Source organism: Filicampus tigris, chromosome 1, assembly GCF_054856515.1.
Source record: "Filicampus tigris isolate MCC_2025a chromosome 1, RoL_Ftig_1.0, whole genome shotgun sequence".
Lineage (NCBI taxonomy): Eukaryota > Metazoa > Chordata > Actinopteri > Syngnathiformes > Syngnathidae > Filicampus > Filicampus tigris.
The window spans coordinates 30,143,637-30,169,860 of record NC_141217.1 but is presented as its reverse complement, the minus strand read 5'-3'; the positions used below and the strand labels follow the sequence as shown (position 1 = coordinate 30,169,860).

The window sequence follows — 26,224 nt, the reverse complement described above, 5'->3', positions numbered from 1 at the left end:
CGGCACTTGTCATAGTTATGACTGCAACAAGGAATTTTAAGTGATACTTGCCGTCTGGTTTCAATTCACACCTTCCCACATACAGTAGCACCTAGATGCATGCGTGGCTGCGGCATCTATAGCCTTGACTCATTCTATCCCAGTTCTCTCTTCAACACTGTGTGAATAGCTCTGCAACAAGGGAGACAGAAATACTTCCTTGACCTTTTACTCCTGGCTTTATCTGGCCAGAAATGAGAGGCAGAGGTGTGTGTTCCAGTGCTTGGAACCTGACATCAGTCACTCCTCACTGCTCTATTCTTTCTCTCTTTATTACAGTCCACATGCGTGTAGTGAGAGTGAACGAACCCAATGTGGTTCAAAAGGGATGCTCCTTTATAGACATCCTGCCTGGTTAATAATACAAAGCAAGGTGATGATTATCTTCATTAGAGGTGAGAGGTAACCACCACTGTGCAAAGGACAACGTTGGACTTTCAGTACTTTAAGTCTGTTGAGTTCAGGCACCAACATAGATGCTGCCGTGGAAACATGCCATTTTGGGCATTTCTATGTCAATGCTGCAATGCGAAAATACAGCTGTCCCTCGCTATATCGCTGTTAAATTTTGCGGGTTCAGTGCATTGCAGATTAAAAAAAAAAAAAAATCGGATTTATATAGCGGATTATTCGCTATTTTGCTCTGATTATTTTTCCACACTGACTTTTACTCTGGACTTGCGTAGCAATAAGCGTGTATAATTGAACACATAGCTGATATATTTGCAGGAAGCCTCGACTTGCCTACACACAGATACAAACCGAATGTTGGCTTTTGTGAACAATTCCACCCCTAGTAGACACAGCTGCTTGTGAACTTTCAATTGCCTTATTGAACAAATGGTAACAAAATACAATTAACACGAGCACATTCTTACACAACCTGCTGTTGGCCTCAACTGACACCGTCACTGAACACGTTTAGCCAGTTAGCAGCCAGCCAAGGCTCCATCATCATTCGCTGGCATTCAACACTCAGTTATCCAACAGGCTGAGCCCGCCTTTTCAAGGCACACACCGTAAAACGGATAAATGGTTGCTAATGGAGTGATGGTGGTCTGGAAAGTGAACTCTGGGATTACAAGGAATTTGTTCTTTTTTTCAAAAATATGTGCATGCTTTATTTTTCCGATAACTTCATGTAAACAAAATGTCACTGATAGTGTAGTTGTACACGCGCCCGAGTTGTATGCGGGCAGCGTGGGATCGATTCCCATTCAGTGATGGTGTCTGTGTGTGTGCCCTGCTAATAGGGTGGCGTCAGGAAGGGCATCCGGCGTAAAATGCTTTGCCAAATCAACGATGCGAATCGAGTGTGCACTTGATTCGCTGCGGCGACCCCTGAGGGGAAAAGCCGAAAGGATAACAACAACAACTTCATGTAAACAAACTGACCGAGTGACGAAACTTGATACTTTGTTCATATGTCATTTCATTACATTGCAAACACGAATGCCGCCCCTTTTGTCAAGACTCCAAAGCAAAGTGCACTTGTGATGCATTTGTTGCTGTTCCCCACACGCCGGAGCTTTGGAGACACTTTGTTTCTTTCTCTCTGCTGCAGTTCAGCCTGTGGACACTGATGATTTCTTAACTTGCTGATGTGCTCGGCGCTTAATGTGTCTGAGAGTCATTAGACCTGTTTTTTTTTTTCCTAATGGCAACACTATTACCCTCGTCACAGGGGCTATTAGGGGTCTTTCTTCAGGCTCCCACTTAGGTCTGCTTAAGAGCCGCACATTTAACTTGTAATAGTTTGATCTGCCTCTGGTCACTGATACATACATAGTAATGACCAATCCCATGTAATTACCTTTGAGGTCTCCAATGTAGGTTTAATTAAGCCGCATCATTTGCAAATGGTCGCATAAATTGCAAGACTCGGATGTGACTAATTTACACATGTACATTTTACAAGATGAAACTAGATGCAATTTGTCAATATGGCCTAACTCTCAGTTGTTTTTCCGTTTAAAGTAAAAATTAATGTCTTTTAAATTTGACTCATCATAGTGTGTTGTGAGTGTGTTGTTAAAAACCCTACCAAATTTTAATGATTGTTCAAAAAAAATCACAGTAAAAACAAAATTCAAAATCGTGAAAAATCGCGATGTCCACAAAATGCGTGCAAACATTCTCAGCTGAAAAATGGATGTTACCTTGTCTCACGTCATTCTTACGCCGACACACCCCTTCGTTGTCTAAGAAACGAAAACGTGTTTGTTTAAAGCCTCTGTTGGTAGGAACGAATCCCAACGCGTTGTCGACGTGCCTTTTCATGCTGTAACGACACCGCGCTCTAAAGCGGCCACACCAGAGTGAAGTCTTGTGAAGTCGAGGAAACTTGAGATTACTTTCCAAGGGGTTTGGTTCAAAGGACTCACATCTTTTAAATCAAAATCGATTTTCCCATTCAAATGTGTTTTAGTTCCACCCCTGGTAAATGCCCTCAGATTAAAACTGAAAGTCTGCAGGTAGCACAATTTTTTTTTTTTCTTCAAATCCATTGTGGTGGTTTTTGAAATAGAAAACATGAGAATTGTTCAAGTCCCAATATTTGGGGCCCTGACTGTATAATGTCCAAGTATTTCGACACAAATCTCTGAATTCACTTTCTGGGGACTTTGACATGAAGAGGATGCATGCTTCTTTCTAATAACCACTGTCTGGGTAAACATGCACAGGTGATGGCGCCTCTAGGAATATCTTATTTGTGCTGAGCTGCTGGAACAGATGACCCAGGGCAAGCGCAAACATGAGCCCACACCAAATCCGTCTTCCTGCCCTTTTATCAGATCAGCATAACAAGGGAAGGCAAAACAAACAGACAGGGCACATGAACAAATCTTCCAACAGTCAAAGGATTGGTTTCTTCATCTAATTTCACTGAGTGGAGTGACAGCTGTACACCAAATTCTAAATAACTACAGTACTACTACAAAAGTAAACTGGAGCATGACAAGTAGAAGAGGCTATTTTCATTGTGTTGTTAAGTAAAGTTGATGAGAGTTGTCTAAAGTAATATACCGTTGGCAGGGAGACATTTGCTCTTGTGAGGGTCTCACTACTCGTCCAACCCCCTCCAGCAGTGCAACAGACCGCTCAGAATAACCTTTCTAATAAGTCACTCGGAAGAAAATGTGGGGAGTCAGCTGATTCCTAATCTGCTCTCTTTCTGCGCTCGGTGTTGCTCATACATCAAGAGTCAAATTGTGCAACGGCCTGAAAGCTCGTCTGCGGTGGAGCATTCATGGTCTAGCAGGCCTGCAGGTGTTTTTGTGCATGGGTGTTTTGGCTAAATGAGATCTAGTTGATACATTCATGAGGGAAAACAGCCTGCATGTATTACAGTGAAAATTAGCCAATGCTTAGTTGTTACCTTCTCGGCTGATGCGTTTTGATCCAGAAGAGATTTTTATGCACGTCTGCTCAACAACTCCAGCCTTAGCAGCTAGTCCACAACAGGTTTCAAAACAAACACGCCAAGTCATGTGAAAGTGAGCCACAGCTGCCCATGTAGTGATAGAATAAAGAGTCCTGGCGATAGTTGAGAAACATACCATAATAACATGCTAATGTATTTCCAGTACACCCCCTGAAAATCTTCCTTCAAAAGTTAATTGTTTTCATTTGTTATACACGCCTCCGATTTGCTGGTATCGATGCTCAAAAATTGAAGTATCATCTGCAAAGTAATTTGATAGATTGGGATTGGGGAGGGAAACTCTCTCAAAGCTTGTTCACACGGCAGGATAATCGGCGCGATTTTAGACCAGAATTTTCCCTCCCGACAATCGTAGTTTATTGTGTAGCTTTTTTCCGCTAAAAATAATCCACAAACTAGCAGCAGACCCTATCTGCCTCTTCGTCCGCCATGTTTGTTTACTCAGAAGTCTCGTTCAATCTCAAGGGGTTTTGCATGATTTTCTGTCTGACGTGAGAATATCGGTGAATGAATTGGTTCGTGTGTGATGTGTTGATCTTGTCATGTGGCTGCACACCACACGTGGTATGTTCAAGACTGTTATACCTATGACTTTTTCTCGTCACGTGTGGGGTCTCTCAGAGTTTGTAAATTGGCCAACAATTTTAAAATCTTGCCGTGTGAACCAGATTTTAGCTAACAGTTTTGGCTGGCAACTCTCAAGCCTTCATCACATGAAGTCCTCTTACGGATCACACGATATCACAAAACCGAAGAACAGCATAATGTCCCGGATATGCGCCGATCATCGGCGACATTTACCAATTGTGTCCGAGACGCAAGCGTCGTGGAATGTCGATGTGGCAAAAAAATACTTATTGCCATCTGGGGTAAATTGGTGAAAATTATGCCATTGTGGTAGTTTTAGCATAATTACCCAAGGAACTAAGGACTATAGTGTGTTCCACACTAACACTAACTTCTGCCGTACTTCTGGGTGACTTCCTTGTTTTTCCTTTAAGCCTTGTGTAGTTATGAAAAGTATGTTCAGTAAAGTGTTCATTGATCGATTGATATGACACTTTATCAAAATTTCGCTTGTGCCCCTGAATAATGCTCTGCCTCGATTTTTGATTATTTTTTTCTTTTTAGCAAAAAAAAAGCTGTTTCCGAGAAATTACAGTAAGCCAATCACAATAACATTGCCAACAAGCATTGTATGACATGTAAAGGCAATCTGCAATTGATTAAATTTAAAAAAAAAAAAAAAAAAAAAAACTTATAGCCCACCATCAGTGCTGGATTCCAAATTTAACATAAAATTGTAATTATTTCTGTACATCGTGCCTGTTCATTTGAAATAGATGTGGATCATTAAAAATCAATTCTCTACGGTCTATATGCGGATATGAGATGCTAGCTCTCCAATTCAAACTGTCGCCTCGCAGGGGTGAACAAAGAGTCAGAGGGATTCCGATGATTGGCAGGTTTGTGGACTACCACAGACAAGCTCTGTTTCTGGATTTTCAAATCCTAATTATGGTTTGCCAAGGATTTTTGTAACTGTAGCAAAGCCTTTTCTTTTCGGCCATGAATTCAGTTTGTTACAATGTATGATGATGCCATCACATTAAGGGCACTGCATCTACTTCTGCGGAATAAGCAAAATCTAATCATTTGTTTGCGCAAAAGCCCATAATGACAACGACCATTTGCACAGTATTTGTCACACTAATGACATCTGCGGTTTCATTTTAAGGTTTTAATGCGACGCTTTGCCTCTTCTTCAATGCTGGCTGTCAGTGTTTCTAACTTCCTTTTCCCAAGCATCGTTCCCGATGGAGCTCGTGTCCCATTTAAACACATTACAATTCAGGATATTACAAGCAGTCATGCGTAAGCTCACAGAGCCTCCAACAAGAAAACATCTCCTTTTTTGGGTGTTTTTCTTCTAACCTAGAAGGGGAAAAAAATGACAAGTCATCAGTGGAGAAAATTACACACGAGGAATGCTTTGCAACACATGATGGTGGAAGGCAGTGATGTGAAGCACCACAAATCAAGCCCCGTTAATCAAGATCGTATTGAACATGAAGCATAACATGATGGCGTTTGCTGTTGAAATACGATTGACACAACTTGCGAATTTTTCACGACACGAGCAATCCTTCGGCCGATTGTTTTTGCTTTGATTTAGAGATGTGAGCACTGTACGCAGTGGCAGAGCTACAGTGTCATCCCCCGATTACCCCCATACCTAAGGGGAAAATCTGCTATTTTTTCTGCCATTTTCACATGGGTCAAGTATTCTTAGACCCCTTGATACTTTGGAACACGTTGTTTTAACTGCATATTTAAAGAATGAATGTACATCTAAGTGCAAACACTAAAATAATCTGTTTTGAGTAAAGAACATTCAATTACCACAGTCACCGCCAATCAAAATCATTACTTTCACAAAATCAATCTGTTTTAAGTGAAGAACATTTCATTCTTACCATCGCCATCAATCAAAATCGTTACTTACAACCAACATGGCCCAGATGTTATTGTTTATCATACCATCCACGGTCATGGTTTCACGAGATAAAATGCACGCACATACTAATCTCGTACACACACTCATAACACAAGCAGGAAGAAACATGCCACCAACAGTAAAAAGTACCATTTAGAATTCTGAATAATTAAGAGAATTTTGTGTCATTGTGCTTTTTAGATAAGATTTGAATGAATGAGCCAGTGATCGTAGCATGCAAAATGACGTTGGCCATATGTGACAATTGATCACTCTTGATTGGCAGTTTGTTAGTGAATCAGTGCATGAGAATTCAACTTTGACATAAAGCGCAAAAGCAAAGTCGCTGCAAATAAAATGGCATTATCTCATGAATTAAACTCAGCAAAATTTTAGTTTTTACTTAGTTTGATTCTGTGTGCGATGGTCATATGTTTGAATTTTATTATTTTTATTTGAATTGTAATGGGGCGGCACGGTGGTCGACTGGTTAGCACGTCCGCCTCACAGTTCAGAGGTCGTGGGTTCGATCCCGGCTCCGGCCTCCCTGTGTGGAGTTTGCATGTTCTCCCCGTGCCTGCGTGGGTTTTCTCCGGGCACTCCTGTTTCCTCCCACATTCCAAAAACATGCATGGTAAGTTGATTGGACTCTCTAAATTGTCCCTAGGTGTGATTGTGAGTGCGGATGTTTGTCTCTGTGTGCCCTGCGATTGGCTGGCAACCAGTTCAGGGTGTCCCCCGCCTACTGCCCAAAGACAGCTGGGATAGGCTCCAGCACGCCCCGCGACCCTTGTGAGGAGAAGCGGTACAGATAATGGATGGATGGATGAATTGTAATGACAGGCGCATGACTGGCCACCCCTCATTGAGGTGTTTTGTCACCCTGGCCACCCCAAGGAAAAACACCTGGCTCCGACCTGACTATACGTATGGTGGGAGGCAGGTGACTCCCACCGGAAAAAAGAAAACAGAAAATAGAGCAAAACGAGACTTTACAAAGAAGAATACATACTGTTTGGAATTACAGCAAGAAGTTACTGCTGTTTCAAATTGCTCTTTCATTTTTTCTGTAGAAATCAGATTCCTGCTCCAATGTTTAATTGTGAAATCACAGAGACTTCCTTTTTTCCCTTCTTGTCTTGCACAAGCAGAAAAAAAGTCATATTTCCGACATGCCTTTTGAAACAAATATAACCTTTAGACCACAAATGGTCCTTGACTGCACAGAATGTTCCTGACAATAATGAACCTGACAGACACAATACAAGGTTTCACAGCCCATTTTACAGTTGTTATCTTGAAAGCATACAAGTACAGCCTATGCCCAACAAGCCGGGTATGTGGTAGAAAGCAGTTTTGTGAGTGATATTTATCAACATTATTTAAGATACGCATTTTTGTATGTGTTTAGAGAGAGAGAGAGAACAGTACAGTCCCTCCAAAAGAAGTATTTGGATTGAATTCAAGCAAACTTATCAAACTTAGTAAGTTCAAGTGTGTCAAAGAAGGTTACAGGGTAAGATCAGGTCTTTTGCATGAGTGTCTCTGCTTAGCTGCATTTCAGTCCTTTCACTGCGTAACATCTCACATCTTTTTTTTATACCTTCTGTTTGACAAAAACAGACTCTTTCCCTCAAATTCTTTTCGCGTTTACCTGTGATGAAAGTAAACTTGAACTCTACATCAAATCAAGCAAATGAACAACAACAACAAAAACGTCTTTAAGAGCACACTTGCTTAAGATACAAACCCTCAGAGTCAAAATATAAAAACAATCATACATGCGAGGCAAGAACTTGAGATTGTGTCTCAGAATACCTCTTTGAAATGTATACAATTTTTTTGCCATCAAGGCCATGCTTGTTGAGAGACTGTTGAATTGCAAACTCACAAGGAGCATTGAATTGAGTTTGAGACAAAATCCTTCTCGTCTTTAAAGTGGCCTTTGCAGCAGTTATTCCCATATTACACATGGTTGGAATTTCCAAGTGGACCAAAGACTGGGTCGAGGATGGACAGATCAGATTGGTTGCTGAAGGCATGACAGTCTCATCCTGAGTATTACTGAGCAAGGCGCAGCCACTCCCTCTATTTTTTTTTTTTAACTCAGTGACACCAATGTCATTTCATTTAACTGCTTTTCTGTCCATCAGCTCACCTGTGACCTTGTAGTTCAAATCCAACAGAGTGGAGCTTCTGTAGTCAAATGTCCCTAGGGTCAAGCAAATTTGCAATTGTCTTTTGGTGAAAAACACGACTCATAAAGTCATTCAAACTGCCGGCTCATGCGTGCCAGCATATGCCAGCACAAGACCTCATTGGACTGTTGTCATGCATGACATCACGTGCGACATTAACATATTGTTTAGACCGGTGATTTTCAACTGGTGGGTCGAAACACAAAAGTGGGTCGCAGACAGGTAGTAAAAATTACAGGGGTCCTCAGTATCCACCGGTACCGACATTTCAAGGTTACAGATGGCGTATCAATACATTTTCACACAGTAGAAGAAGACAAGCTCAGTTAACATTGTATTGTTTTACATTTATTGTCTATAAACAGGGGTGCACTTTAGCAGTGCATTGGTGCGTATGAGGACTGGAAATTGAATATTGAGCTCTTTTGCGCACAAACAATAGGTCAGGCCAGGCTTAATTCGAAGTCAAGTCAGCCGTCACGATTGCTTCCGAGGGCCAACTTTAAAGGGGAAGTCAACCCAAACAATTTTTTTCCAGAATATGTTCTACGCAGGCGCACTAATTGAAATACAGCATTGTGATTAATATTGTGTTTGTGGAATGTAAGTTAAGCATCAAAATGCATCCACTTTTAGCCATTTCAGGGGGCGGCCATTTTGTCACTTCTGTCGACTAAGGATGACATCGAAGTTGCTCAGGGCTCAGATAACGACCAATCACGGCTCACCTGTTTTCTAAAGCTGAGCCCTGAACCGTTGTGATGTCATTTTCAGTCAACAGAAGTGACAAAATGGCTGCCCTCTGAGATGGCTAGATTTTGCTGCTTAACTCTTATTTCACAAATGCAATATTTATCAGAATGCCTACTGGGCCTGAATAGAACATATTCTGGAAAAAAATACGTTTGGGTTGACTTCCCCTTTAAAATGAAAGCTAAGTAAGGCGTTGCTATCCACGTACAGTATTACTTGTTTCGCTTTTATTTTGAGGTTGACCCTTGCGACTCGTCGCATAGTAGCCTGCCTCTGAACACTTGCTGTGGCAGCTGGCTTATCGAGGCTGACTCCCCGCGAACGGCTTCATTTGCCATGAGACAGTGGCCAAACGTGTCTCAGGAGTGCCACCAGCGAGACGGTTATCTCTGTGTCACTACACCGCGGCTTTGACAGTTCATCAAAATATGTTCTTATGTGAAAATGGTCCGTGTTGTAAAAAAGATTGATCACCAGACACTCGCACCTAGGGGCAATTTAGAATGTTCAATTAACCTACAATGCATATTTAGGGAATGTGGGAGGAAACCAGAGTAGCTGGAGAAACCCCATGCAGGCATAGGGAGAACATACAAACTCCCCACCCGAAGGCCAAAGCCGGAATTGAACCCACAACCTCTGAACTGTAAGGCAGACGTGCTAACCAGTCGACCACTGTGCCTCCAAGCTCATTCAGTTATGTTAAATTTGTTGTGACTGGTTGTTCCTTGATGTATCAGTTGCTAAAGTACTTTAAGGCTCTGTTCTTTATTATGTTATATAAGCGTGAGTGACTCTGTCATGTTGTCAGTACGTTAAACATTATTACAGTTAGGATGCAGGTTTATTTCAGTCAAAATTCCTCCAGGCCTGCTCTCTGTAGTTACTTTGTATTTTTGAGGATAAAGACATTTTACCGTGTCATGTCTGTGCAATTTTAAACGGGCTTCCGTCTGCAATTCCAATTAAACTTTTACTAGCTTTATCGATCATTCATCAACCTTCAGCAAAAAGGTCAGTGACGGAAAGACGGACCAGTCAATCTCATAGACAGAATGCCCAGCTCTGTTGATTAACTGAACGGTTATGTGTTTCCGAACAGAATATTGTTCAAAAATGCCGTTCATTTTTTAGCGTGGACAAGATTGGCGAGATACAACAAGGGAAATGCCGGTTGAGGCTGCGTTATAAGATGATGATAAATCCGTACTTTGTCAAAAGTTTTTTTTAATTATTTTTTTTACTTTGTCGAAGTTGCTGGTCGGAAATGCTAATGGCAGCCCGTTTAAAATGATAGACGGACCGGCCAACAGGCGATTACTATTTGGTCCGCTGGACAAAATGTCAGATAAACGGACGGCGGAAGGCTGTATGCAGAAGGCGCTAAACAGACCGCAAATTTATATTAAAATGCCCAGCTCTGCGAAATACTGTTTTCTGAGTCGTTTCTGAGTGGCTTTTTACACTTTCCACATTGAGCACTGCCATTGTTGCTCCTGAAATGACGTCACAGTTGCGGTTTCGTAGCTTGCCAGGCTCTCACTTTGGAAAAACGGTTACATTGTCAAATATACGAAATAGAAACGATTTTTTCATGCTTTATTGTTTGTTTGGTCTTTCAGTTTGGTGAAGCGGTGAAAGTGTGAAATGAAGTTTCACTCGAATGTCCAGCAAGTTACCTCCAGAGAGGGAGGAGCCACTCCCGCCTGGCTTCTCAGTGGCCTTCTCAACCTGTTTGGTGCCCAGTAGGAGGACTGACGGAGGTAGGCAGGCAGGCAGGCAGGCAGCAAGGGAGGGGTTGCCAGCGACCTCATCACGATACATAGCGGTGGGCCGTCCATTAGTGATCCACAACGAGCACACATCAGCTGTTTCGCCGAGCCCCCGCGTCATTCTGACCGCATCCAGTCTATTCGTTTGCGGGGGAAAGCGCACTTTTGATGGCATTTTGGAAGCCTCGACGGTGCTTCGTGCAGGCTCGACCGGGGAGGAGACATTACGGCGCGAGGTAGCTAACGTTAGCTCGCTAACAAGGTCAGTATATGTTCTGCTTGTGCCACTCTTTCGCATGTCACGTCTTGGAAAAATCCACACTTGTAGTCATGTTTAATGCTGCTCGTTATCCCAGTTAACACGGCGTCTTCTCCTTCAACGGGAAGGATAAACGTGACATTCATCACCGTCTTAATTCTTTCGGCGTTAGCCTGCTAGTTAGCAACACTCGCGAGACAACGACCGCTCAGTTCGCCTCGCTCGACTTTTGTTGACGCTCCCTCGGCCCTGTTAACTACATTCCCCACAGGCACATATGTGTGGCAAAGCGGCACCTTCGGCCGTCGGCTGGATGCGTTTGTGTGCTGATGTGAGAGTCGGATGCCCGCAGCAGCGGCTCCCCGCTCTACTCTCATCTCCTCCGCTTAGAATAAAAACAGGTGCACGTCTGCTAGCATCGGCCAGCTGCGGGACATACTGCGAAAGCGCTGTACCGCGTTCGCCTTTTTCTAATTTGTGCGCGATAATAACGCTCGTTCGAATAACCACACATACACGGCGTGTCAAGAACAACATTGGGACATCAAATTTGGACGTTGTTGCTTGTTTTATTATTTGAAAAAGGCCCGAAATGAGATTGTAGTCGGACCGAGGGCAAACGACACGGGCCTAGTATGAACACACTGTTTAGCCAGCAGGCGATAAGAAGAAGGGGAAAAAAGAACATACCTTACAGCATTACTTAAAAAAGAAAAAGAAAATAAGACAGCATATCTAAAACTGAGAATCACGCAGAAGTTGGCGACGAAATGTTTGTTTCCGCACACTCCCCAAAACGGTGTTTGTTACCATTCACGGGTCCGCCGTGGACCTTATTAATTCTTGAAGGCTCAATTTGACAATTTCCTCTGTCTGTCCTGATTTTATACAGGTTTTCTTGATTCTCGTGTTGCTGCCTTCATGTCCCACGTTTTCTTCCGCGCGATTTGCTCGCTGCAGTTTGGGGCTTTAAGCTAGTTAGAATGGATCATAATCACAGCCACAGCCAGTATTCAGATTAAAGTTAAAAGGATTTGCCAGGCTTTTGCCAGGCTGCACATAACCACGGTTCTTGTCTCAAAATACTGTTTTTCCTATCGTCAAGCACTGGTGGATTAGTAACATAAGACTTTTTTTTTTTGCATCACATGCTCCAATACTTTGTTGGACAGTGTTAGAGGGACATGCGGCTTGTCTTGTGGATGTTTGTTATTCAGCTCAGGCTCTTTTGAGAGGCTGCTGCATGTGCCACGTCAATTCAATTGGCCCTGAGCGCCAACTGTGCATCCGAGATTTAATTATTTGTGATAGTTTTCAATTTTTAACTATCCTTTGAACGACATACAGCAAGAATGCCGTTGTGGTGAAACTGATTTGTTTCAGCCCCCCATTCCCACTCATGCAGGCCTTATAGTGAAATCACCCAGAAGCAAATCTGCCACTGTACTAGTACTTACCATACATTGAAACCGGTTTGATGTTTAAAATGAGATTTTAATTAGCATACAATAAGAGCTTTATGTTCATATGAGCTTTAGCTTTCCCTCTGGACATATCAGGCTACACTACAAGCATGTTTGAATGCTGTTGTATAGCACAGGTCCAGAGCTAAACATTGTAACAATGATAATTCATCACGATTATCTATTTTCTTAAGACCCAGTATAAGGCTGCACGATTATGGCCAAAATGCTAATCATGATTATTTTTATCAATATTGTAACCACGAGACTGATCGGCTGTTTCGGATGTGTTTTATGCAGAAACAGTGAGCTGTTGTGATGTCATACTTTACCGATCGATCCGGATCTGCAAAATAAAACGTAACAGCAAACACAATTTTGTTCAGTCACTTGACATGCTGTACTGCTATCGTTAATAATCCAAGGTTTCTCAGCATATATATGTCATTAATCAAGTATTCATCATGCTAGGGAAAACATCTGTATGTTTACAGCACTACTTTTTTTTTTTAAATACAAACTATTTTTAGTGTGTAATGAAAGTTTAAAATAAATGGATTATCATTTTAAAATTAATGATTTAAAAAAAATACCTATGGCTAACTCAATAAATGTGCTAGCGTCTCGGTTGTTATTTAGGCAGCATAACATTTTCAATGCCTGCAATTTTCAAAAAGAGAAACTCAAGTGCCTGCCAATGTAAAACATTCGGACTGATCTTTCAAGGCTTGTAGAATGTTGGGATGTATGACTTTGTTAACAGAAACTACAACATGAAGGTTTTCTTCTTCATCATCATACAAAAAAGTTTGTTTCTACCTTATTCCATTATATCATAATTAGCAGTAAAACATGGGTTGGTTTCACCCAAATCACCTATGTTGTACCAAAAACATAAAAAACACGCTTTTTGTGGAAATATGTATTTGCTGGCAGCAGTAACTTTCATGCAAGACCTGCACAATATGTTAAACAAATGTAATTGCAATAATGGCCCATCCAATATGCATATTGCAAAGACGTGCAATAGGTTTCATGGAATTTTATGCTTTTATCTGACTTTGACCAATCACATGCAACCTTAAATGTACATCACCATCCAATAGATTAACTGTATCTAGGGCTATTACTAATATTACAATTAGTTACCTCATAATACATTTAGCCTATTTAGTAGTAGTACTAGTAGTAGTTATTAGTGTGTCTGTGCATGTGTTTCATGGATGGTTGCCTGCATGTGTACGCACATTACGTCATTGCTTCTACTTCAAAATTTAAATAATCCTGGTCGTCTTTTCTCTCTTTTGTGACACTCTTTGTTGTAAGTTTAACATGTTAAACAGTTTACTCAATCACAATGTGCTTGTAATGTCGTATTTCCAAAGATCTGCCGTCATTTCACATCGACTGCGCGCAAAGAATTAATGAAGTTCTAATCATGCCCAATGGTGGTTGGCTGATTACTGTTCGAAAAAGTGCTTTTTTAGAAATGTAGCAGAGGCCATATTTTAAATGTAAATATTGCCGACTTTAATTGTGGCAGCCCAAATTGTGATCACAGATACAATTTGATTAATTGTCCCGCCCTAACCCTGTATTTGAAATATAATTAAGGCCTGTTTGTCATTATGAGTAAATGTCAGTACACATGTTCGCAATAGTAGAATTTCTCCTTAGCTAATTCCCATTATCGCAAGGCAGTAAGTCACATAGCGGAAGTTGCATATTGGTTTCGCTAATAATTATTACTAGGGCTGCACAATATATAAAAAAAAAATATAGATATTGCAATAATGATCTGTTCTATATGCATATTAAAAAGACATTCAATAATTTTCTTATGGAATTGTATGCTTTTATCTAAATTGGACCAGTCAGATGCAAATTTATATGCACATCTCCACCCAATAGTTGGACATTATCTTGGAGAATAACTCTTAATTAGGTAAGAACACATTGAGCTTGCTTATTTTGCCGCTTGGAAAAAAAAATGTAATTGTTTCATTAGATAATAAAAATGTAATTTTGTTAGGTGCATGTTAAATATCGCAATAATATTGATATCGCTATAGTCAACATCTCTATTGCATATCGTATGTTTTTCCAAAATCGTACAGCCCTATTTTTAGGGTTGGGCATCGATAACCGTGAATTGAGTGGAACCTCGACCATCATTCTGGTCTCTCTCGGAACCGTTCAGATTTTAGAATGTCGATGCTGGGGCTGGGCCGATAATTCGATATCAATATGTATTGCGATTGACACGTGATCGAAATCAATAGAAAATTGCTTCGATAAAACGATTGATAGAGAAAAAAAAAATGATCGCAGCATGGTGCGTGATGTAGGCAGCGCCTCCAAACATAAAGAAGAAGCATATAAACCAACGAAAAAGAAGCAGCTGTTAACTCAACGGAGCATGGCAGCTGTGTGCTATGCAGTGCAAGAGAGTATTCGTTCACTTACATTGGATGAACATTGAATGAAGGTTAATATATGTGTGTCAACAATTAGATTAGCCCATTAATTGGTGTCCAGTAGCATGCTTTCAATAACAGCTGCATTATTGTATTGTCAAGACAAAAAATATACTGGTTAAAAAGCCCTTTGAGTAATTTTTAGTAAAGTTCACAAACAGTAAAGTTCATGAAATTAAAGAACAGAGAAGTTCATGTGACTTTGCCAAAAATAACTTTGGCATTCTGATTAATGTTGCGTTTGTGGAATATGAGTTAATCAGCAAAATCCACCTGTTTTTAGCTAATCGGGGGCAGCCATTTTGTCACTATTCTTGACTGAAAATGACATCACAGATGCTCATGTCTCAGCTAGTTCCCGACTTTGTGAAAGTAACCTGAATGCATCATGTATCATATTTGATTCTGCCATCCCGAAGAGTCTTTTAAGCTGTTTAAAGCGGAAGTCAACGCAAACTTATTTTTTTCAAGAATATGTTTTATGCAAGCCCACTAGTTGAAACAGGGCATTCTGATAAATATTGTGTTTGTTGAATAAGTGTTAATCCACTCATTTTTAGCCTGGGGGCGGTCATTTTGTCTTCTGTAAACTGAAAATGACATCACAACTGCTCACACCGACCAATCACGGCTCAGATTCAGAGAACAGGTCAGCTGTGATTGGTCGTTGTAAGCAGTTGTGATGTCATTTTCAGTCGACAGAAGACAAAATGACCGCCCCAAGAGATGGCTAAAAACAAGTGCATTTTGCTACTTAACTTATACTCCACAAACGCAAAATTAATCAGAATGCTGCGTTTCAACTAGTGGGCCTGCTGGGAACATATTCTTGAAAAAAATATGCTTGGGTTGACTTTCGCTTTAAAGTGGAAGTCAACCCAAACATATTTTTTCCACAATATGTTCTGTGCAGGCTCACTAGTTGAGACAAGGCATTCTGATTAATATTGCTTTTGTGGAATATGAGTTAAGCATTAGAAGCCACACATTTTTGTCCCTCAAAGGGGAGGCCATTTCACCACTTGTTGTTGACTGAAAATGACATCACAGTGTCTCAGGGCTCAGATAACGACCAATCATGGCTCAGCTTCAGAAAACAGGTCAGCCGTGATTGGTCGTTATCTGAGCCCTGCGACACTGTGATGTCATTTTCAGTTGACAGAATTGACAAAATGGCCGCCCCCAGAGATGGCTATTAACGGGTTTAACTCTTATTCCACAAACGCAATATTTATCAGAATACCTTGTTCCAACGAATGGGCGTGCATAGAACATATTCTTAAGTGTTTGGACTTCCCTCTTTAATGACCCAGTTGAAGCTTAGTATAATACTACACACAAAACTAAAATAATTACATATTGTATATTTAAATATAAAACATGTGTAGTTTTTAAAACATCGCTTGTGCTAACGTTAAATCAATGTAATTTGACATGCTAACAGGAAATTTACATAGACTTTGAGAGTGATATTCCTTCAAATAACAAATATTCACAAAAGCTGTGGAAACACAGGCATGAATTCTTTCCAATCTGTGAAACATGAGATGTATTAGCAGAGCTGATTTTGAAATTTCTTATCTCGTCGCAATTGTTTACTCCATCCACACATTGCACCACAGAGGATAAAACACGCTGGAACAGCCAGTATTCTCCATCCACACATTGCACCACAGAAGATAAAACGTGCACTAACAGCCAGTATTTTTTTTTCTTTCAATTGCTATTATTGTAGTATGTTCTTATTTACCTTCTTATTAACTGAATTTCTCGTTGGCCTTTCAAGTTGTATTTAAAGTTGAGCTTTCAAGGATTCAAGGAATTTTCCTCCTCAAAATTCAAGGATACAAAGATCCAAGGACTTTTTGTGTCTTACCAACACACGTTTCCACATGACATGGCATGAAATACAATCCCAGAGTTACCAGGTTAGCGCAGTAAGTACCAAAACTTGTGAAAATAATATGATAAAGATATCAGGGTAATAATGCTTATTCAAGGCTTCAATGTGTGCAAAGATGTAGGGCATCAAAAGTGTGGATTTAGCAGAATGAAAATGCAAGTCTTGAGTTTCACATATTTACAAGGTCATTTTGTACTTGACGAAAAAGAATAGACAGCTCAAGAATAAAGTGTTCAAGGTGCAGGGATGAATTGGCATGAGGCTATGATGATAATTTGAGTTTTAGTAGATGAATATGATTATTTTTCCCATAAGTGTCCAGCTCCTGCAAGCCACTTATACAGTATCTTTGACAGTCACAGGCTACGTTTACATGCACCCGATAAACCTTTTAAAACCCGAATATTGGCAGTATTCAGGTTTTTAAAAGCCATGTAAACGCGCGCAATAACCTGACTATGCCCTAATTTGGGTTTTTAGAATTCCGGATACTATGCTCGGGTGACTCCCTTTCCAACCCGAATATGCGTTCATGTATACGGCAATCGAAATATCCCGAATGCACGGCACACTCTGCGCATGCTCAACCGCAAGGAATCTTGGTCTTTGTAGTACAGGAAGTGCTTGTCGCATCCTTGTGGCATCCTTGCCGTAGCGAGCCTAACTTGAATACAGTGATTCCTTTGCGGTGATTTCACAGTAATTTCTGTCTCTACGGCAAAAATGACACAGCGTATATAGACAACGTTTATAAGTCCGTATGTCCGGCGCGCAACTCGCCGGATGTACACAAGCTGAGAGGAAAACAATCATGGTGTAACGCAGTGGCACAGTTTTTGAACGCAGAGGAAGCCGACTGCTTTATTCCTGTGGTGAGTGACATGAATATAATATTTTTTATTTGTCAGTAGCAAGCAACAAGCGGAAATGCGTCGCTGTTTCAAATGCGGGCGTACCTCTGTCCAGTCACGCACGTAAACGGGTTTTTCAGAATGTTTCAGAAATCGGAAATTTGACCTTATACCAAGTATTGGCTACATGTAAACGTGCTGACGGTCATAATTTGTAGCTCAATAGTTAGTTGGATACATGAGCAAAAAAAAAAAAAAAGCAGAACACACATTACCAAGCTTTCAGGGTGAACGAATTGCGTGAATGGTGCTGCCTGATGATGTCACTTCTCAGCAACACACAGTTAGTGAACCTCATTGTGCTGCATGGCCAGACAGCTGCTTTAAAATTGGTGAAGCCTAAATAAACACATGAAAAAAAATGGACCCAGAAAGCTCATGTATAAAATAAATTGACAAATACAAAAGCAAAGGATGTTTTCTCTATTTGTCTATATATAAAATGTCATTTCAGTTAGCTATGGTTTATTAGATATTTTTTAAACATTTGTTTTATCTTATATTGTTAAATGGAAAGTTTTTTCAATTTTAGTTGACCATTATTGAGTTTATTTTCATTAACTGTAATAACCTTGCTTTGTGCTGGTGGCATTTGTGAGTGTCAAATAGTGGAAAATGGCTGCCGCTTGCGCCACTTATTAGTGCTCTTTCATTACATGGTTCAGCTGTATCAACATGCTAATGTCATGTTGTGTCCCCAGGCCACTAAATACTGGTTATCAGTCCATTTGTTTCATTTACATTTTGTCCTATTGCGCATTAGAATATAAAGTTCTAAAAGTGCAAATCGGCATTGCGAAATTGGGAAGTGAGGATTTGTGGCTTGTGGTGGCTATTGCTCACTGTGAGTTAACAGGATGGAATCTAGGCCACATTGTGTGGAGCTTACTTTGATGCTCAGATTGTTTGCTGTGTGTGCTAATAGCCTGAGGTGAGGTGTAGTGCTCATTCGGAATAAAACCAAGCCTATGGGCAAAACCTATTTTCATGCAAATGCATTTGACATGAAAGAACAAATTCAGACATGAATCCAACAAGAGGTTTTGCATTCAAAACAAGCCTCTTGAAGATTGATTTATTGGTTAGTACGTCTTAAATAACGTCTTGTTTTTTTATGTTGTTTGTATGTATGTGGTTTGAATTTCGCTGAACTAACAGTTTAGAATATGACATGTCGCTGTGTTGTGGTCCTTACTGTAACATACAAGACTTTCTGGTCGTAGACTTGGAAAATGATGGTCTCAATACCATTTGTTCAACCCTACAAAGTTGGGACATAATTTACTCTTCATGGATTGTGGCTGTGCTTTTTCTTTTCTTCATAGAAATAAATGAAATGCAATTTTTCACTTAGAATTGAACAATGTTGACTGCCAAAGCAAATGTCAGGTCTGTTTTTTTTTGTATCAGGTTGACTAATGCCTTATTCTCTCCTTTTTGAATCTCAGTCATAATTCTTTGTAATGTGACCTACAACAAATGCAACCAACACCTTGGTTTATATTTTTTACAGACAAATTGACTTGTTCCATTTAAATTGCGCAAAACGGTTATCTTTGGTCAGGAGACAAGATTGTAAACAACAAACGAAAAAAATCTTTGTTAAACGACATTAACAACTGGCATTGTAGTCTCTAAAAAATTGTATTGTACATTGTGGGTTTTTTGGTACATTCTATATAAATATAAAAATGGCAGTTTATGCTTTTTAACATTTGATAAATATTAATTTATCAAATTGAAGAAAATGACATTTATTTTTCAATATCAAAAATGAGCAAAAGAAGGATGGAGTATAAATAAATAAATGTATAACATTTTACAAATAAAGTTTAAATACAGCAGTTGTATTATTTTTCAATAGGAAAAATGAGCAAAAGAAGGATAGAGTATAAATGAATAAGTGTATAACATTTTACAAACAAAGCATAAATAATACAACTGTTATATTATTGTATGTGAACTAAAATTGTAAAATAAATGTAATTTTCCTTCAATTTGATAAATTAACATTTATTACCGCAAACACACACACAAAGTACCAAATATTGGTACCGTAGATTACCGCAATCAATTCCCAGGTATCGGAAGTTGGTGCTATACCAGTTCACATGTGTAAGATACCCATACCTAGGTATTAGCATATTTTTACGATGTAGCCACACTTGTATGTTTGCACCAATGTTTTATGATCATGGTTTATGCCCCTCCCCCCAAAAAAACCTGAAAGTCATGTCTGTTTGTCTTCTCTTGTAGCTGCCTGGCATGGCTGTCTAACCAGCTGCCAAAGACCCCTCTTGATGGATCCCAGGGGACAACGAAAGGAAAAACACAATCAGTGAGCACAGCCAATAACAAGGGAATCTGACCCAAAGCGTATCATCTGACTGACTTCAGTGCATGTGGCCTCTTAAGTCGTTCATAGACATCTGCTAGGCAGCCCAAGGGCCTACTGCTATGCACTATAAAACGGGCGACATGGATGGTGGGGAAACCGGGATGTGTAGGACTATTTCGCTGGTAATAGGGCTTCTGATAGCCACGGCCCTCGGTGCTGCATCGGACCAGCAAGACGCACAGGTGGAGAGGTTCACCATTGAACTGGAGGCTTCCATGCAGTCTTCCGTGCTCTCCGAGCTCCAGTCTGCTGCGGCGGCCACGGCGACACCACAGTCATCTGTGAACGACGGCGGCGTGCAGACTGGCATCCCAGACTCCTCAGCTATTGTGGGCCAGGTGTTCCAGCTAAGGATTCCCCTGGTACCTGACAATGCCGGCTGTAATCTCCATGTAAGTGCACTGAGTATGAATTCATTCTTATCTAGGTCTGGGCTATGTGGCCTGAAATTTAGAAATGTACTGCTATGTTTTCTTCAGGGCCGATACCACTGATTAGTAGTCAATAAGGTTGCTAACCAATATTTGGAGCCGATACTCATTTGGAATAAAAGGGAAAATATTGTCATAAAAAATTGCGACGATACAAAGTCCAACACTTTCTATAAATGCCTTTAAGCATATATTTATTAAATAGCTTTTCAGATTTGTAACATATTAAACGTCATTGTTGTTGTTTTAAACAGTGGACATCTTAAAATTAGAACAAAAAGTGCAGGGAACTCCCGACCTCAGCGGCATCTGTGTCAAGATTAGGGATGATTGGTTTTCGAATAACTAATTGCAATTTGTTTCCTCAGAATTGTGATCGCAATTAATATACATTTATAATACATTTATTAATATACATACAAGGTTTTCTTTTGTGTGTGTGTGTGTGTGTGTATGTATGTATGTATGTATGTATGTATTAGGGGTGTAACTTTAAGATCTTTATGAAATTATTTACACGTTTTAGGCATTGAAATCGTTGAATGTTCAACAGCATATTGTAACGAATTGGGTTAACTGTGTTGTGGTCTGATTTGTGTTTGTTTTTCCATATATGAAAACTGGAATTAGCACAATAATCGGTTGAGTAATTGCACTGACTGGTGTTTTCTTTTTTTTTTCTTTAAGCTTACTGAGATGGGACAGGCAGCGTTACCGCAATGGCTCTATTGGGACAAAGAGCGCTGCACTCTGAGAGGCCTGGCCCTAGAGCACGATAAAGGTGTGTACCATATTGCTGTGTCTGGACGAGACACACCTGAGAAGACGGGCAGCCGAGAGTTTCCCGGTACGGTCTTCTCTATTGAAGTTTACCCCGAGGAACGAGCAGACACGGAACCGTCCCTGCTCGCGCTACAGTCTGATCTGAGTGGACTGCAGCCTTTCACTTGTGGCCCTGAGGAGCCTGTCACGGTCCTCACTGTCATACTTGATGCTGACTTGACAAAGATGGTTGCCGAGCAGAGGGTGACTTTACTGACTGTTATGAGAAGATTCTCGCATGTCCCCGTTGAGCACATGAGGGTCGTCCCTGTTGTCAACAACCGCTTATTTGACATGTCTGCTTTCATGGCGGGACCAGGCAATGCCAAGAAAGTGGTGGAGAATGGAGTTCTGCTGTCGTGGAAACTTGGATGTGCCCTTGACCACGGCAGTATCCCCGACATCAGCATTGTGCAGTCGTCTGCAAAGGACGGAAGCATGTCAGCCAGGCTAGCGTACCCAGTGGTTGGCTGGCACATTGCCAACAAAAAGCCTCACGTGGTGAAACGTGTCAAACGACAGTTGTACAACACTCCCACTCCGGTGCCCTCCCTGCTCCCCCCCTCCACTTACCCCGAGCCCCCTGTTCGTGTCGTTCCTAGCCCAACTTCACCCTCAATCGCCCCCGCAACAGACATCTCTGCACCACCTGTCCGTGGTCCTTTACCTCTTCCCGTCAAGCCCACCATGAGGGTCCGAGATCAGATAGCCCACACACCTGTTTTTGGTCCCTCCCAACCCACCAGGGCATTGGGATCGACAAGCACCGTTCCCATCCAACCTACCATGACAAGACCTACATTTGTGGAAGCCACGGCTTTACCAACGCCACCGAGCACCACCAAAAAGCCCAAACCGTCTGGCACAAGGAAGCCCAAGAAGCCCAAAACGTCAACCCCGGCTCCCAGGGAACCCAAATCCACCACATTAAAACCACCGAAACGCACCACCACATTCTCCTTGGCTCCAGACCTCAATAGTATTCCAGAGATCCGCAACCCAATTGACCAGGTCAACGCGTGGGTTGGCACGTACTTTGAGCTGAAGATTCCTCCCGATACGTTCTTCGACAAAGAAGATGGCACAACTGACAAGCTGCGTTTGACTTTGAAGCATCCCACCAGTGAGGCAGTCAGTGAAACTTCCTGGATTCAGTTTAACAGCACCATCCAGCTTCTGTACGGACTTCCCGAGGAGCAGCACAAGGGCAAACACGAGTACTTCATGTTGGCTACTGATAAAGGTGGGAGGAGTGTCATGGATGCATTTGAGGTTCAAGTAAACCACTGGTCAGCTCACGATAAACCATCAGTGGTTTTCGCTGCCCGTTTTCACGGCGACCCTAAAACTCTAAGCAGTGACATCCATAAAAAGATTCTTCTGACAAAAAGGTTAGCCTATGCCCTTGGTGATCGCAATAGCAGCACAGTCACCCTACAAAGCATCACCAAGGGCTCCATTGTGGTAGAATGGACCAACAATAGTTTGCCGCAGAGTTCTTGCCCGAAGGAGCAGATCGCAGCGCTCAGTAACAGGATAGCCGATCCGCAAGGCGCACCTAAACTAGCCTTCATTAAAGCCATGGAGCCTGAATTTAAGCCCATTAACATCTCTGTTCGCGGCACCAATAAATGCCAAAGCTTCACCTTCATTCCACCGGGAGAGGTTCCGCCAATCCCCGATCTCCCTACCGCTACACCTTCACCCGGGACGGGTCGTAGAAGCAGCGACGACGTCTACCTGCACACGGTCATCCCTGCCGTCGTGGTCGCCGCCCTCCTTTTAATTGCCGGCATCATTGCCATGGTGTGTTATCGCAAGAAGCGCAGAGGGAAGATGACCATGGAGGAGCAGGCCACCTTTATCAAAAAAGGAGTTCCCATCATATTTGCCGACGAGCTGGATGATTCCAAGTCCCCGCCGTCCTCCAGCATCCCTCTCATCCTTCAGGAGGAAAAGCCGCCGCTTCCTCCCCCTGAGTACCCCAACATGGCTGGTCCCCACAGCACCTTGCTAAACCAGGATTTGTTAGAAGAGTATTCGGTGTATCAAGATGACGATCCCAACGCGCCTCCTTACCAGCCCCCGCCACCTTTTACCGTCCCCATCGAAGGCAAAGGCTCTCGCCCCAAGAACATGACCTCCTACAGGTCGCCGCCCCCTTATGTGCCTCCCTAACGCTCACTGGAGCTCTCAGTTTGGAAATTCAGGTGCACTGTCGGGATGCTCGTTGAAAACTACTGCAGACGTAACTTGACACTTGGATTTCAATGAAATGCAGACAACCATGCGTATATTTTGACCATCATGGATAAGAAAATTCAGCGTCCTCTACTGGAACAGGCAAAATAGATGAACACTTTGTAATTCCATTACTCGATCACTCTCTCTTTTTGTTCATCAGATCTGCTCTTGACTATTTCCAAATGCTCTGTCTGTTTTGCCGAGAAGTGTCCATTTGATCTCAACGATGTACTATTTCTATTGTATAGAAAATATTAGAGCAGGAGAGACTGAAGCCCGTTGGGCCTTGAAGCAGACCTGTGGCTCTCCCTTGACGTGCTGTTTGAGAGCTGTATCACTCGTATCTGTCCTCAGTTTGGTTTGTGAAGATTTTTGAGGGGGATTTAACACCACAAGCCAGGCTGAAAGCACACACACACACACACACACACACACACGCTCACACGCACACATAAAAAAAACACAAAAACAATCATTTCATTCATGCTTTGCTTCTAGACAGTAATGGCCTGTTCAATCTTGTACCACATCTCAACACAAAATTGACCAGTTAAGTCAAATAAGAAACAAATTGTATTTCTAATTACATTGCCAATTTAGTTACAAACCAATGAAGATTTTTCTTATGATTTTCGTGTCCCCTAACTTGCCGTGTGAGATGTATTGTGTTGTTGCTATGGTGATGACTAGCCCGGGAGGCTGCTAGGTCAACAATGAAGGCGGCCAGCGGAACACTGCTTCACTGCAGGGGACATTTGAGCACGTTACACTCCATAGAAGAATTCTGCTTGGCTTAGAATTTCCATTACAACCCAATACCAAATTTTCGACATCTTTTTTACCACTTATCTTTTCTTTTCTTTGGGCGGTTGGTGGGGGCGCGTTCATGAATTAATTTTGTGGGGGAGTTGCGCCAAGTCTGTATGGGAAGTAGAATGTCAACTGCAAGTGTTGTTTGACACACATTCACCCGCCACGGAGATGATGATGATGATGATGATGATGATCATCATCATCATCCATAGTTGTGCTTACAGTGTGAAAAAGGACTTGTGAGGAGCCCAGTGGAGAGGTGAGCACTGCAGTGCTCTGCTCTGCCTCTTGGTGTCACGCATGGGGATGTAAATAATTGTGTGCCTGTGAAATTAAAGAACTCCATCATGTTCGTGTTTAACCAGTCAACCTAGTTGGGAACAGAAGGGCCACAGTGGGAAATGATTTTATTTTTTAATTGTACGCTTAGATTTATGATCACTGTCATGATAATGAACGTCATAGTGTGCAGAAACGTTTACCTGCCCATCACGAAGAAATAGTATCATCTAAATATGATCGCTACAAATAAACTATGTGAATTATGTACATTTCATACCTGATAGCACCATTAGAAAAATGTAAAAAAAAAAAAAAAAATCTAATGTTTTTACTGAGTTTTTGATACAGTCTTAAACTTGTTTTATGAAGGTATATTAATAAAATGTAATACAATTTGTAAAGCCTCCAAGTTGTCTACTGTCACTCTTTGTGAATGATCTTTTCCTTTTGTATTGAAAAAAAGATTTTACACCTTTGGTGTCTTTGTACACTGCATTTATGACGCCTGTCTTCTGATGTCCGTGGTGAGTTCTTTCTCAACTTTGTACTCTTAGCACTTATCCTGCAGATGCTTCAACAACACTGACTAATACGTGCGCTGCAGCCCGCTTATTACAGCTCTCGTTAAATGAGCTTACCCACTGCCCCTTTGCTACGTCCACCAGTCGACTTGAATTGTCTATTTTTTTTTCCCCTGTTGCTGGAGTAATTACTTGATCTTTTCTGCTCTCATTTGCCCCACTTATTACACCTAGGTATTACACTGGCTAATTAGTCATTATGAGGTAGGTTGGGTTTCATATTGAATGGTCTGTAATCATGTATCAAGTGGACACCAAACAAGCTGTGGGCCAGGGGCTCTTTTACAAGTGATGTTGACACTATGCAAGTAACAATGGCTCCAAATAGACAAAATGATCGACCTTTCCCCCTTTGGTGCACATACCAGAGCGCCTAATTGGCTCAGTGCTAGTTAAATTAATTTTAATGGCAATGATTGAGGCGTAGCAGCTAGCAATTAACTAGCAGAAAGAATCCCAATACACTCTGGATGTTTACATATTTGTAATTCGACCGTTTCTTTGACGCATTGTATTCTACATAGGGTGTTAGGCACCTGGCCGGCTTGCAAATAGTTAAAATCCAATTATAAATGCATTGACTTTAGGGGTGGGGGCGTTTTTTTTTTTTTTTTTCATTAAAATATTCAGTTTTGATATCACTTGTTTCAAAAGGTTGATTAGAGGTAGGCCTCAAGGCATACTTTAAATCAGGGATCACCAACTCAGGTCCTCGGGGGCACCGATCCTGCACGTTTTCCATCCCTCCCTGCTACAACACATCTGATTCAAATGATCAGCTCATCAGCAAGCTCTTCAGAAGCCCCATAATGATCCTGATTATTTCAATCAGGTGTGTTACATCAGGGAGAGATGGAAAATGTGCAGGTCACGTGCCCTTGAGCACCAAAGTTGGTGACCCCTGCTGTAAATGTTATCTTGGTGCTATTTTGCTAC

The 26,224-nt window shown here is 41.4% G+C and overlaps 1 protein-coding gene across 1 annotated transcript; it reads left to right on the top strand.

The window, feature by feature from the left end:
- Positions 1–9,768: 9,768 nt before the first annotated feature.
- LOC147153505 (dystroglycan 1-like) lies at positions 9,769–25,116 on the top strand. Its single transcript, XM_086031054.1, has 4 exons — positions 9,769–9,946; positions 10,555–10,966; positions 19,974–20,507; positions 21,234–25,116. Exons 3-4 carry the CDS (start codon positions 20,175–20,177, stop codon positions 23,544–23,546), a joined length of 2,646 nt encoding a protein of 881 aa, XP_085887180.1. The 5' UTR covers positions 9,769–9,946; positions 10,555–10,966; positions 19,974–20,174; the 3' UTR covers positions 23,547–25,116.
- Positions 25,117–26,224: the final 1,108 nt, after the last annotated feature.

Bases quoted from the DNA above. Each gene is read 5' to 3' on its own strand.
- LOC147153505 (XM_086031054.1), top strand. From the start codon at position 20,175: ATGCACTATAAAACGGGCGACATGGATGGTGGGGAAACCGGGATGTGT. The intron at 20,508-21,233 runs GTAAGTGCACTG...TTTTTCTTTAAG, and splicing joins ATGCCGGCTGTAATCTCCAT to CTTACTGAGATGGGACAGGC.